Genomic DNA, 14,187 nt, shown 5'->3' on the forward strand with positions numbered 1-14,187 from the left:
TATAAAATAAGAGGTAAACAGATGAAAATCTATATACTTACCTTAATAAATTTGCATGGAATGATGCGAGCTGTTTTATTGACGATATATTTATGTTGTGCATTTCTATCCTCAGTTGTAATGTTTACTAGTGTCTCATGCTCACTGGCCCCTTTCCAATAACTGCCAAAATATGTATTGCAAAATATCATTAAAAAAATGTACCCAACTTATCCATGATTCTTATTTACATGTATTAACAGTAAAATTCACACAGTCTCCTGGCATTTGAAGGAAATACCGATCAAATCTCAATACGAAAAGGAAATTGCATTTTCAAGTGGAAACTGCTGGATAATCAGAATCGTGTCGAAATTCTAACACCTTCCCTTTTGCCCCAAGGCTTTCTATGTTATGTCATTGTCCTGCAAACATCGTTTTAATTGAGTCTGTAAATGGAGAAATATAACAGTCTTTGTTGCTAGCTTGTTTTTTTGTGTGTAAACCCCGAAGTCGCCACCGTTCACCCTTGGGATAAAGCACTGATGATTGGCACTACTGTAATTATTAATCCTTCATTGCTACGAGTGGAGCTTAGTGCAGAGAAGCAATTTAGTTTTCTTATGAGAAGTGAAAATTAGTTTTCGTGACGAGTTCAATATTCTGAGTATTCGAACGTGATCTCTCGAGGTCACTGCCATGTATTCAGATATTTACGTAAATTTTATCAAATACTGTGTTCCAATATGATAATCTATTTCAACTTAAATCGTATTTAGATTAAGATATTGTTTAATTAAATGCATGGGTCTACTTCTTAAATAGCTTTGGAGAAAAGGGAGAAGAAAAAAATTATATAAGGTGAGAGAGAGAGATTAGAGGGAGAGAGATAGAATGGGAGAGAGAGAAGGGGGAGAAAGAGAGAAGGGGGCGGAGAGAAAATAGAAAAACACAGTCAATGAGATGAGAAAGCGTGACTGAATAATATACATTAGCAAAAGAACGAAAGGTAAAATATTATAAATTTCCTTAAATTAAAAAAATATTTTAAACATCGTGAATCTTCATTTTGCAATGTTTATACATTACTTCATTAACAGAACAGAACCGAATTTCGTTATCGATTCCTGCTTAACTCTGCATGTATTATGGCTTTTATTTATCCATTATCATTAATATAATAATACAAATATAACAAAAACTATTATCAAACAGTCTTTAACTTTAAGTATTTCATTCCGATCTTTATCATTTAATAACAGAATTATTCGTAGACTTTTTACAAACAAGAAAACCACATGTATCTGACAATTGTTTTTCTGTCGTTCTACAGATTTAAAGGATATCCCTCACTGTTCACATTTATTTCCTTGACCACAAGTTATTGTAGACAAGTAAAATGTATCGTAACTTCTGATTCACTGTATATCAGATTTTATCAAAATAATGTTAAAGGAGGAAGCTTGTATAGGTATTAAGAGGAATGCAAAAGGGTAGAGCATAATTGATTTCAACCACATAATAAATGGTGAGTAGCGCCACCTATATGTCAGTTCACACCAGTTTGATGTCGAGAAATAACATATCGCATGGCGATGCTGTGGTTTCTAGACATAATGTCTATTTGTTTTAGCTGTCTCATTCCTTTTTACCACATTATGAAAAGAGTTTCGGATCAATTCTTTAACTGGAAAAACACATGATTGACAAATATAAATAAAGAAAAGTATCGCTATACGTAAACTATAAAGAGGAAGTGAGATCAACCGATAAAAACGGGTGAAACGGATAAAGATTAGGGAGGATATTACGTGCAGGTAATTGTGGGTATTTTTGCATTGTGCATAGAGGAGAGGGTGTGTGTGGGTGCGGGTGTATGTGCGTGCAGAGAATAAATATTTGGGTAAGGATTTCATCCCAATTTTTTCCACCCCAAATAGTTCAATTAACATCAGAGAGTAATGTCTTCCCCTTTGTTAATGATGTTAAATTGTTTCAAAAAAATAAAATTAACTCTGAGTCCTCAGAAATGTAATACGGGAAAGGTTTCTCATAATTCAGGGTGAGTGCTTTTTATAAATTCTGAGGAGTGGGATGAAACAAGAATGGGAATCTTAGGATTGGGAGATGGAGATAAAAGGAAGTGTGAGTATATACCTCTCATGAACATGAATGTGGGACATGATGGGATGTGATGGGGAAAAACCAAAAAAAGTGCTACGTGCGCTATTCTTGGACTGCTGGTGTTTTTAAAGAAGGAAAAGGGAGAGACTGAGACAAGGATTTCGTTTAATTATTTCATCCTCTCTATCAGTGAGTGTGTGAGAGGTGGCGTGTAAGTGTGTGTGTTTTGTGTGTGAGGGTGTGTGTGTGTGGGAGAGACAGAGATAAAAAGAGAAAGAGCGAGGAAAGGGAAGGAGAGGGGGAGAGAGGGGATGATTTGGAGGATCCTGTATATGTCTTTATTTATGTACATGTATGAGGTCAGGGTTTGCATCAGTGTATTAACTTGTTGTAGGTGTATTGCATATGATACCACCAGGATATCTCTTTTTTTGACAAATTTCTCGCTTTTTTCTTCCTTCCCCTTCTCTATTTCATTCATCGATTGGACATTCATATAGAGCGGCCGCGCCCCCCCCCCCCTTGTTTGAAACTATTGTAGTGCTGTCCCAGTGAGAGATGACGAAAAAGAAACTGGGATTACGAGTTAGAGGAAGAAATAACATAAAACAGACATGATAGACGAAGAAAAGAATTCCCATGAATAGAACATTTGAAATCTGTTAACATCGCACAGACAAAAATACACATTTCTACGATTGAACCCAATAAGGCGTTGATAAATAAATAATGTGTTTTCGTTAGAGTAAGAATAAGATTGGTTTCAAATGGGTTATATGGTTTCGTGTACGTGTTCCCATTTGTTTTGCGATGTACGGTATCTTGTCGGGCTTCACTTAGAGAAAACAACCAACGCATTCAACGATACTGACTGGTATAACTACAAATTACAATACATTACATGCATCCAGAAAAAACACTTTCAAAACATAGTGTACTCTGTTAATGTGTTTGAAGTTGTGCGAAGCTGCTCTGATATAGGGATTTTACGTGGGAATATTAAACCTTTGAAATAAATTCTGTCAATGCTTCATTTTTTATTTAATAAAATCGTAGGTTTTTTTTCAATTGCCGAAGTTATCTATTTAAAAATATATACGAGGCACCGATTATCTAAATTGCCTGGTTTAACTTTAAGCAGCTAAACAAGCTTGATACTACAACGCTCTACCAAGGATCCCAGCATACAATATAAGACCATGGTAATAGCTCTAAGTTATCCGAATTAAATACCCATTTCTTTTTTTCAATCTACCTTCAATCTTTATTTTCACATCTCTTACAATATACCCATAAAAAACATTTTAAGTGGTAGAAAGATATAAAGACAAGATTGGGAAATACCACGATATCGGTAAATATGTTCGAAAGTTTGATAAAAAAAGAGCTATACTTATGTTATGAGTTAAAGGAGAAAGGAGCAATTTTCGAATACTAGGGGAAAAAAATCAAATTCCATTACTAAGGACTTCTTGACGCGTCAGAGCGATTGAGTTCTCTCATCGGAACACAGCTCTTGTGAGCAGAAGAAGATGAATTTCAAATTCCGCACGATCATTTTGCCACTATCGCTTTTCGATGACATGGGAAATTTTTTTTTCGAGTAGATTTGTTGATAGCGTCGCTCATCCTTTCACGTCGTCAAGCTTTGTGATTGGCTGAGCTGCTCTATTTCGTCATCGATGGCACAATGCAGTGCACACGGTATAAAATGCGCCTCATCTGTGCGATTGCCAGTATACCGAACAGAAACTTGTCGCAGAACGGATCGTGCTAAAGCAGCATGTAGGCACCACTACTTATACGATTAAAATCCTTCGTGTACTCGTACACACCGGGGAAGTCAACGTGCATCAGCATACGATCTCTACCACTATAATACTCAGCGGTGGTTTTAAACATCTAAGGGACCAATAGGAGACAAGTCTGATTTCCCTCTCTTTCTTCGGAGTGGGATTTGATGTTGAAGTTTCGGGGCCGTGGCGCCTGTTTGCGTACCTCCTGAAGAACGTTAAGTTTGTCAAAAGAGGAGTGTATGCCTGATGTGAACTAAACAGTCTGTTTGAGGGCAAATTAGAGGGGCACGTAGGTCTTTATTTGCCAAATCATGTCTGTTGCTGATCCCCGGGATGGAATCGGAAACTGATCAAATGCTTATAAACCGCCGTTCATTATTGACTGACTCACTTCCATCGAAAGGACATTTGGAAGCGTTCAACCATAGTTTAACCTGTCATTACCATTGTGAGTTGTTCAGACTACAAGCATCCTTCTCTTTCTCGGATATGGCACTCCGAAAAATCACGTGAACATTTCTTGCTTCCTTGGACCTATAACATAATCTTTGTTTCACTCGCTCAAATGCGCTTTATTAGCCGTAATGAATCGTATAAAAGGTTACCAATTAAGATGGTCCGCAGCACTGCATCGCTAGCAGCCTTAGGGAACAGCAGCCGCTTCTTAGCCCTCCTCCTCAACCACGTTTAAGGTTTTAAAAGTACACTTCTCGGTCCTCCTATTTGTAGAACTTACCTTTTCGCTTTTATATCGAAGCACTCTGGTAATGTTTCTCCAGCGACGACTTGATTGGTGGCATAAAAACCGATTTGCTCGATTTCGGGCCTGGTAATGAGCACACTATCCACAAATCTCGGAGCTGATAGCTGAAAGTGGAGGAGAATTGACGTTGGTGATAAGAGCACGCCTGATGCATTTAGTGGTTGACAAGATCGTGAAAAGTGCACCGAAGAGCCGAGAAGTCGTACGATGGCTGGGATTTAACTATACATGAGTTGGAATGATCGTGTCTCAGCTCCCCCTGACATAAATACCAAGTGAGATTTTTCACGCCATTTCCCGTGATTTTTCACAAATCGATGGAAGATTGTGATTAACCGAATCAGTTTATTTCGGGATATTGACGACAGTGACGTGCATTAAACTTTTCGCCTTAATAAAGATGCAAACGTACCGAACAATATAAATTTGACTTGTATCTAGTAATGGACACAGATTCTTTTAAACAAAATCAACCCTTCCTAATTGTTAGAGCCACTTAAGATATTTAATTTATTGAGTGATGTGATTACGATGTCTTCAGTGACTGAATAACTAGAGGTAAAACAAGGAAAAATGTACTTCCTATTCCATTGGTACTGAATGAAACATCGGACTTTCGCCTTATTTATCAATCTTATTAGGCGATTTTGGATTAATTACAAGAAATAATTTCGGACCATGTAACTCGACGTCCTTAAGGAATTGGTGTGATTGACTATCCATTTTCTCTTCCACAGAAAGCAAACATATCGCAGACAAGACGACGTAATATTTGAAACGACAAAAGGTCCTCTGTCAACATTTCCTCTTCTTCTTTTGAGGCTCGTCTTGTGAATCTGCTGATAGAGTCAGATACAGCACTACATTTTAATTCTAGCCACGCCATCTTAGCGGGGGAAGCACGATTCAGAAGGTGTTGCAAGCGAGGAAGTAATCGATGCCAAATGACTTTGGATGGGGGATCTGACAGTGATTAAATATGTTTTCCCCCTGAAAAATTGTTATCTGAGCAAACACGATCGCTTTTAGCCGGACGACGTGAGCCGTTACATCTTCGTCGGTTTCTTTCAGGAGTGGGACTATTAGTGATGATTCTTTTCTTGCTTCATTGCGTGGTGTCTCAGAGATTGTGAAGGACACTGTCTGAACGATTCTACGCTTTTTGGAATAAACATTGTGAGCAGAGGTGACGTTATCTGAAAAAGTCTGTCAATCTTGCTGTTTGTTATTCTAAAAAACATAATTCCAAAATGACAAATACATGAACTTATATTTTCATAAAATATATTAACTCATGCTCAATTCTCTGATCAGCACCACATAATGCAGTCGACGCCCTAGCCACTTTGACATGAAGTAAGGGGTACGTATTACAAGATTAAGTCTGGAAGAAGTGTTACTTTCCAGAAGGCATTCCTATTTTTAGAGTGACCGCACAGAATGATATTAATGTATGAAGCGTCTGGTTTAACGATAACCTATGAAATATAGACGGTGGTGTATCAAAACAGTGCGTTGCCATCATGATCATTATTTCTCAAGAAGAGAGCTGAATTCTAATTTTGGAAGCGTTTCAAATCATCGGGAGGGTAAAATAGATGTATCAGAGGATTTTGTGGTCAGCAAATAAGACGATGGCAGGTACAACACCCGCGTCGTATTTCTCCGACTACGACCCTATTATATCCTCTCCATCGATTCTAAGCAACGATTCGGCAAGTGATAGCCTTAATGGATCTGACGCCTCGCCGCAGCCTTATCCACCGAGTGGTTACGGCTTGACTCGGATACTTATCTGCTCCTTCATGGCCTTAATAGTCATCATCCTCATTGTTATTGGTAATATTATGGTGTGCATTGCAGTCTTCAAAGAGAGATCCCTCCAGGCTGTTCAGAACTGGTTCCTGGTGTCGCTGGCCGCTAGTGACCTAATGGTTGGGGTCCTCATCATGCCGCTTGGTGTTGTGAATGAAATGCTCGGACATTGGATCTTTGGTAACCACGTTTGTCTTCTATGGCTTGTCCTCGACGTATTAGCCTGTACAGCTTCTATTCTCAATCTATGTTTGATATCTATCGATCGTTATTGTTCTATAACAAGACCGATAAAGCATGCGGAATGGCGCCAACCTTGCAGGATTCGCTCAATGATCCTAGTGGTGTGGATGTTGTCAATGATCATCTCAGTGCCACCACTTTTTGGATGGAGATCCGAAATCAAAATGGGTGACAATGGTTATTACAAATGTGTTATTAGCGAGGATATTGGTTATATCCTCTATTCAACTATGGGCTCGTTTTATATTCCAGCGTTTATCATGGTGATAGTATATTGGAAAATTTGGTTGGCAGCTAAAAGGAGAGCTCGTTCAGCGGTTCGAAAATCGAAACGCACCAATGGTAAAAACATGATAGCGTCCGAATGTATATCTGTAGACGATCGGACAAATTTCGATGGAAAAACATACGCAATGATACACAAAGCGGACCCCGATATACAAATGGCTACTTTGCAAGTGGACCACGAGCACATAGCGAGACCTGTCCCTTCGGCGTGTGGAACAAGCAGTAGTAACCCGGACGGGGATAGTACGCATGACCGGATACCACATTCCCCGTCGGACAACACTCTACATCCGCCGTCGATAACGACTTCGACGTCGCTTCTTCCACCTGGGGCGAGAATGAGCGACACTCATCTCAGGCCTGACACTCCGCAGATGCAGCATCGACCATCTCGCATTGACCCGCATGAGATCGAGAAACAGAAAAGACGGTTGGCACAGAGCCGCGATCGAAGAGCCACTATAGTTCTTGGAGTCATCATGGGAACGTTCCTCGCTTGCTGGTACCCGTTCTTCCAACTTTACGTCATATCCGCTCTATGTGGACCGGCGTGTAAAATACCACAATTACTCTTCGATTTCTTTTTCTGGATAGGATACTGCAACAGTGCCTTGAACCCAATCATCTACACCATCTTTAACCGCGATTTTAGGAGAGCTTTTAAGAAGATTCTTGGTTTTCGCAAACGCCCGAAAAAACGATGATGATTCCATGGAGATATATTTAGAAACGCATACGACAGAACTTGTTTTGCAATTTATTTACTTGAGGAATTGGAGTTGGAAATGAGACTTGCGGTCTTACTTTATGTTGGTGCGGATTTCAGTAATCGAGGGTATTTCTGGGAACTTATTTCACTAACTTGTGTCAGACTCCAATGAATAGACATAAACTATTACATCAGTGACTGAATTTGGAGATAATAGCGAACACTGCACAGTGACCCCAGAGGACTGAATCCTCGGATTTATTTCACCGTCTTATTTGTTCCTTACTAATTATTTTGTTTATTTCTGAATCTGAATCTATTCAGTATATCGCTGCTCCCTTTGTGGATGCAAACCCCTGAACAGTTTGAATGCAGCATTTTTGTAAAATAGAGTCGAAGTTTTAAAGAAAAACAATTATTGTACATTATGACGAAATTATATAGAAATATTCATTGATTTTACATACACGTTGATATGTCTCCTAACGCAACACTTTTTCTAGATCAGAGAAAGCCAAAGAATACTTGAATTGCTATTATAAATAGAATTATTTGTATAGATGTTCACTTAATAATATCCAAGTCCTTTGGAAGCGCATAGAGACGTTATTCATATTGTGTTATGCGCTGTTGAAGAACTTACCATCATCATTATTATATTATTATTTGTAACTGGTTGTCAGTTTATTAATTTTAATGACTTTAATCGCAGGAAATTAGTGCAAAGTGAACAAAAAAAAGCACACGATTTTATAAGAATGAAATATAATTCTTCATTCTCCTTCTACACCTGTAATAATTCTTTAATCTTACAGCTATTGTTTTTTTCATTATTTTATTCACTCTCTTAACACTTGTTTAAATCTTAAACCGAAAATTATCATAATAACTCCATATCTAAAACTTGCTTTTTCTTTTAGGCTGAGTATGCTATGGTCCACTTGTGAAAAACCCGATTTCAAAACAACACATAATCAGCTTAAGAAAATGATAATGCTTTTTGGTGGTAATATCATATTTGGCATGGGAGTGAGCCCATATTTCTTCATCCATGTAGCAATAATTCACGAAAGTAAAGTGCAAACGGCATGGACATTTATTTTCAGGACAAGAAACATGAAAGAACTTCGGTAAAATGAAAAAAAAGGGATGGATCTTTCTTTATTTACTACCAAGCGTAGGATGGAAGATGAAAAAGAATTCAAATTCATCACGAATTTATTGGTGAATAAATGTTATTTCTAACGTAAATGCTCGGGGAATGAAGAATATATTTCCGAAAGAATCAGTTCCTTTACTTCCTGATTGTAACTTTGAAAACAAAATTTTGTGAACATTGGATGAACGCATTTTATTCTTTCGATTCTTCCGACCATCTTTTCAAAGCTATCAATTACAAATGATATTTGTTTCGACATTCAACAGTTTGTGTTTATATTGGCCTCATTGGTTTCAGTTTCAGTATTAGAAAAATGCTTATGAAAAAATATTGTTAAAGTAACTTCTTCAGAATCAATTTGCTTGAAAGTGAAATAAGTAAATATTGAAGTGAATTCCACAGTTTAAGAAATACTTCTTGAATGGAAAACATGAAGTAGTTGGATGAATTGTTACTCAATTCGCTTTCCATCAATCATGTCAATAGATTAAACATAATTTCGTTGGTCAATATGCTTTCTTAAATACTGTTCAAGTACAGAACAAAGAGCAGTGAAGCGCATCTGACCACAAATTGTTAAATGCATCAAGATAATATTATTTGTAATAAATAGTTGACAAACCTAGTCAGAAGAACGTAATACAAAAGATCAAGAAACAGGACATGTTATATCTAAAGGTCGGAATTCATAGCGTTAACAATATCAATATTGACAAATGATATCATTTTCATTCTTATTAAAGAGACTCTTAAACATGTTAAAAACGAATATTTCTTATTTTGCACATCTTCTATCATTATTAACGAAGACTCAACATTTTAGATATTTGTGATAACTTTCAACCTCTTAAAATGAAAATATATCATTACTAGTCATCACCTATTAAGAAATATGGTAATATATGATGATTTCTCTCGTTCCTTAGATGTCACGATATAAAAGGTCATGTAAAACTCACGCAACAATAGTTTTGCGTTCCTTTGAAATTTGGCAACCTTTCATTAAAAAGTAATAATAGTTTCAGTTTCGCAACTTTATTCTATTTCTTAAAACAGAAACTGTTTCTTTGGTTTTATATCTTTAAACCTAGACCTAGAGCTCGATGCAGAAGGCAAGTACGACATACCATGTGGTGCACACATGTTGGTATTTGTAAATGCACGTTGTCAACACGAGCTGATATTTAAATCGCCTTGAAAACATGATCCCTGAATGTATAATGAGATTCTAATGGATCTGCACGATTCGTTTTCAATTACCTGAACATGAAGTATGACTGCGTTTGAATTAGACAGATCGTGTATGCTATCAAAATATTACCATGATTTATGTCGCACATCTCTTTAACAGGATCAATTATGAATTTTAATCAGACAAATCATCTGAATTGTAATATTTCTTTTTCAATTAAAAAATTACCATGTTTATACTTTTTCAAAAAGCTAACCGTCATTTTAAAATGTGCACTTTACATTTTTTTTAATCAGGATTGATCAAAAAATCCTATTAAGTTATCTGAATAATAATAGTTTTAATCAATTGAAAAGAAGCACGGTTTTACTTGTCAAAATGTTAATTGGAGTATGTAAGTGATAAAGTGTAATATAGCCAATAATATCAGAATGGGAAAGCTGATTAACTTTCATAAGAAACTGCCATTTCAAAGCACGATTTGTTTTCATTTGGCATTTAGTGATTTAGTGTCGATGTTTCCCTCTTTTGACATGAATTTGATTGGGACTTTGGAAATCTTAAATATACACACTCTATGTTGACCGTAATCAGATTTTAGAAATTAAAGTCTTTGTGGTCGATTATTTCCTGTATTTATGTTAAGATGATATAATCTATGCTGGACTGGGGTTGACATTATGTGTCTTAGAGCATATTAAATTGGCAGTGCGTTGTGTTATGCTCTTGACGATCACTCCATCCCCTCCCCCACTTCAGATAGGGGTATTGAAATGGAAGAGATACAAGACAAGATAAGCACTGTTAGGAATGAATTCAGATCTAATTAAGATAGTTTAAGCCAAACCGCGACGAGGGGATATTTTTATTTCATATAATGGTGTACTTTTTTTTAAATTACGTATTCTCTGTTTCTTTAAACCAACCTCAAAGTTGGTTTATCATGAACCAGTCAATAGGTTGGTTGGTAAAACCCCCAATTTATTTAGCATGCTATTTTGTTTTAAACAAATATTTGTTCGGTTAAACAGCTTTCGTCTTGGAAAAAATAATTGTGAGATTGTGGTTGTCCTTTATTATTAATTTCTTAAATGTCATGATCTTCTTATACGTTTCCAATCATACTGATGCTATATAGCACTCCTTACGACTTGTCTGCGACCCGAGTTGGTAAAAAAAAATGTGTTAACTGGTTATTGCATATACAAAATTAGAGTAAAGAATTATATCTAATGTATCTACGCATTGACGTAGGTTGAAATTCACTATTGTACTGTACCTTTAAATTGTATTTATAATCGTTGCGTTGCAGTAGCGATCATTCAATCTGCTACCATTTTAAAGCAAATCTTGCCTTGACTCCAAACTAAATCGCTATCATTCATAATTCTGATATCAGTTTTTTATCGGTTTGTCTGAATCGAAAATAAATCTGCTTTTTATTAGTATTTATTTTTAACAGCTCTTTCTTCTAACACCACACCCTACAAGTCGTTAACGGTCTCATGATAAGGTATTAATAAGGGTAAAATTGACAGTACTAAGACACAACGAGTTTAACCAATATTGGGTATACATATTCTGCCTTTAAGCAATTATACATATTCCGCATTTAAGCAATTATACATATACATTCAAAGCATGGAATTTAAAAAATATGTCATCGGATGATAAGGCAACAGTTCGCTAAATTCTTTTACTTACTTTTCGACGATCACCAAAAACGAGAATCCTTGCATTCCCCATTTCTGATACGGCTATGAATTTTGAACGAAGACCTACATAAACAATTTTTATCAGGCCATGACCGATAAGACCAATTTATATTAAGATGTTAATGTCTGCATCGTTGAGAATATTTTTTTTATGCATATCCCAAATATTCATGTTGACACGATTCAGTCTGGGTTTGCAATAAATCAAACCTTGGGTGCATGAGTATTTTATACATAATGTATTGCCTGGAATTACATGGGATGGACTAAAATGCATTTTTAAATTTAAATTCCTCAGTACTTAAGTTGAGCGTAATATCGTACTTTATATGTTTCCGATATGCTCAAGGGGAATTTCGGTGTTATATATAAAATGAAAAGGTTAAGATTCCTGAAAGCCCAAATGATGATCGCTTAGCGCGAGAAAAATATTATGCACTATCGTCTTTTTTTTCTTTTTTTCTTCCTTTGTTAATAGATTTCGTGCATTTCTGCGTTGCGTGAGCCTTTATGGGGATTTTGTTTGATGTGCACTAAATCCTGGATATGGAAATGCTTTTTAGAGATCGATTCTTGAAAAAGGAAAATTCATAACGCATCAGCTGGTGAAGACATATATTTCTCTATCCTTCTTTCTCTCTCCCTCTCTCCCTCCCTCTGTGACTCCCTTTCTTTACTATCCTCTCTCCCCCTCTCATTGACTCTCTGTCTTTACCCTTCTCTCTCTTCCTCTCTCTCCCTCTCTTTCGTAATTTACCCTCTTTTCTCCCTTTCTAATCTCTAAGCTTTGCCCCGTTCATTTCTCGCTCATGCCATCCCATATATAATTGGTCATGTGTCATGCCCGTGTTCATGCTCGCACATTGATATACAATTCAATTCATGTAACTTTTAAATGAGATAATTAATATACCAACATAGTAATTAGATATTTTGGTGGAACCGTGTTCTTCTTCTGTTGATTTTCGAAGAGAATGTGTAATATTTTGTAATTTTCGATGTCTTTATTCTGTAAGGTCATGTCCAGTATATGAGCGAATCGGTGAAAACGGGTCTTCCTGTCAATGTCCTGAATCGCTGAACAGAATTCATTTTGTTTTTGATGAATGGTTTTGGATTTGTGATGAACGGTTTCAGGCAACTTGTGATGATTATCTTAGAAGTGTAAATTGAAATGTCGAGAACGAATAATAATGTAAAAGAAATATATATCGATATCTTAATCCCATTCTGCGTGAATGAAAAACGTTAACTAGACCTATAAGTCTACATGCCTGAGTACTTATTTCAGAGTTCGTTATGCAGTAAGAATCATTCTCAGATGTTTAAACCCGTTTTTGATTTTGCCTCCTATGTAGGGTCGTGTTTGGGAAGGTTTTTTATGCAAAAACAAAGTCCCTTTTATTCTAAGTAATACGGAATGAGCGTGAAACAGGCACAATTATTATTGTGCAACTTACCCTTGCATCATGAACACTTGAAAAAGGGTAGCTGTTTGTGGTACTTGATCTAGTTCATTAAGTAATACAAGCAGATTATTTTTGGAACGTATGAAATTATAATTGAATAATTTGAGAATCTAAATCTGCAACAATGATGGGACATATACTGTTTATCAATTTAGCGATATAATAGCGATAGTTAAGAAATGATAAGCATGATTGAGAATAACACCTGTGTAGTCTATGTCTCTCACAACGGGTCTCTCCTATCGAAATATATCCATTGTTTAGGAATATGATACAATTGCTGTAAAAACTGTGTGTTAATCTTCTCTTAAATTTTGAATTTAAGAAATAAAAACTCTAATGTGTTGAAAAAAATAGATGAGATATACTCAGGTTTGCCTGGAAAGTTGTTTTTCGTTGTATTTTGAGTGGAGTTTAAGAAAAGGTTTTAGGAATATTGAAATATTCTAAGAATAACCTTTGAAAGCATGTAACAAACTAATATCATTGATTATTCTGGCTCTTATACATTAAAGCATGCCAACGGGAGGGACAAAAATAACATATATTATTGCGCTTTGTAAATTGACTTAACTAAGACCATTCTATTTCATTATGTATTATGTATTAAGAAAAAGAACATAGATCAGGTTATTTTTGTGTAATTGATCACTGCAGACTTAATAATGTTTCTAACAGACTAAGTTTTATTGAATTATGTTAACAATATCAATAAAGATGTCTACCAAGCACATTGGCCTCCAAACGTTCCTATTTTATAATTAGATTGTCAGCTCTTGCGTCTACGTTTTATTCATTAGATTTCCCTCGACTTAAAAAGCCGTGATGTAAGCATTGTCTGTAGAGATAGATTGTCTGACTGATGTCTGCACTCAATTTTTTTTCATTTGAGAGCGAAGGTTCATGTCTTTTAAAGATGTGAAAAAATGATTAGC

At 36.0% G+C, this 14,187-nt stretch overlaps 1 protein-coding gene across 1 annotated transcript; it reads left to right on the top strand.

Moving 5' to 3' along the window:
- The first annotated feature begins 3,844 nt into the window (after positions 1-3,844).
- Positions 3,845-13,981, top strand: LOC121425468 (probable G-protein coupled receptor No18). Its single transcript, XM_041621530.1, has one exon. It carries the CDS (start codon positions 6,261-6,263, stop codon positions 7,710-7,712), a length of 1,452 nt encoding a protein of 483 aa, XP_041477464.1. The 5' UTR covers positions 3,845-6,260; the 3' UTR covers positions 7,713-13,981.
- The last annotated feature ends 206 nt before the right edge of the window (positions 13,982-14,187 follow it).

Source organism: Lytechinus variegatus, chromosome 12, assembly GCF_018143015.1.
Source record: "Lytechinus variegatus isolate NC3 chromosome 12, Lvar_3.0, whole genome shotgun sequence".
NCBI lineage: Eukaryota > Metazoa > Echinodermata > Echinoidea > Temnopleuroida > Toxopneustidae > Lytechinus > Lytechinus variegatus.

Excerpts from the sequence above, each read along its gene's own strand:
- LOC121425468 (XM_041621530.1), top strand. The coding sequence starts at position 6,261 with ATGTATCAGAGGATTTTGTGGTCAGCAAATAAGACGATGGCAGGTACA.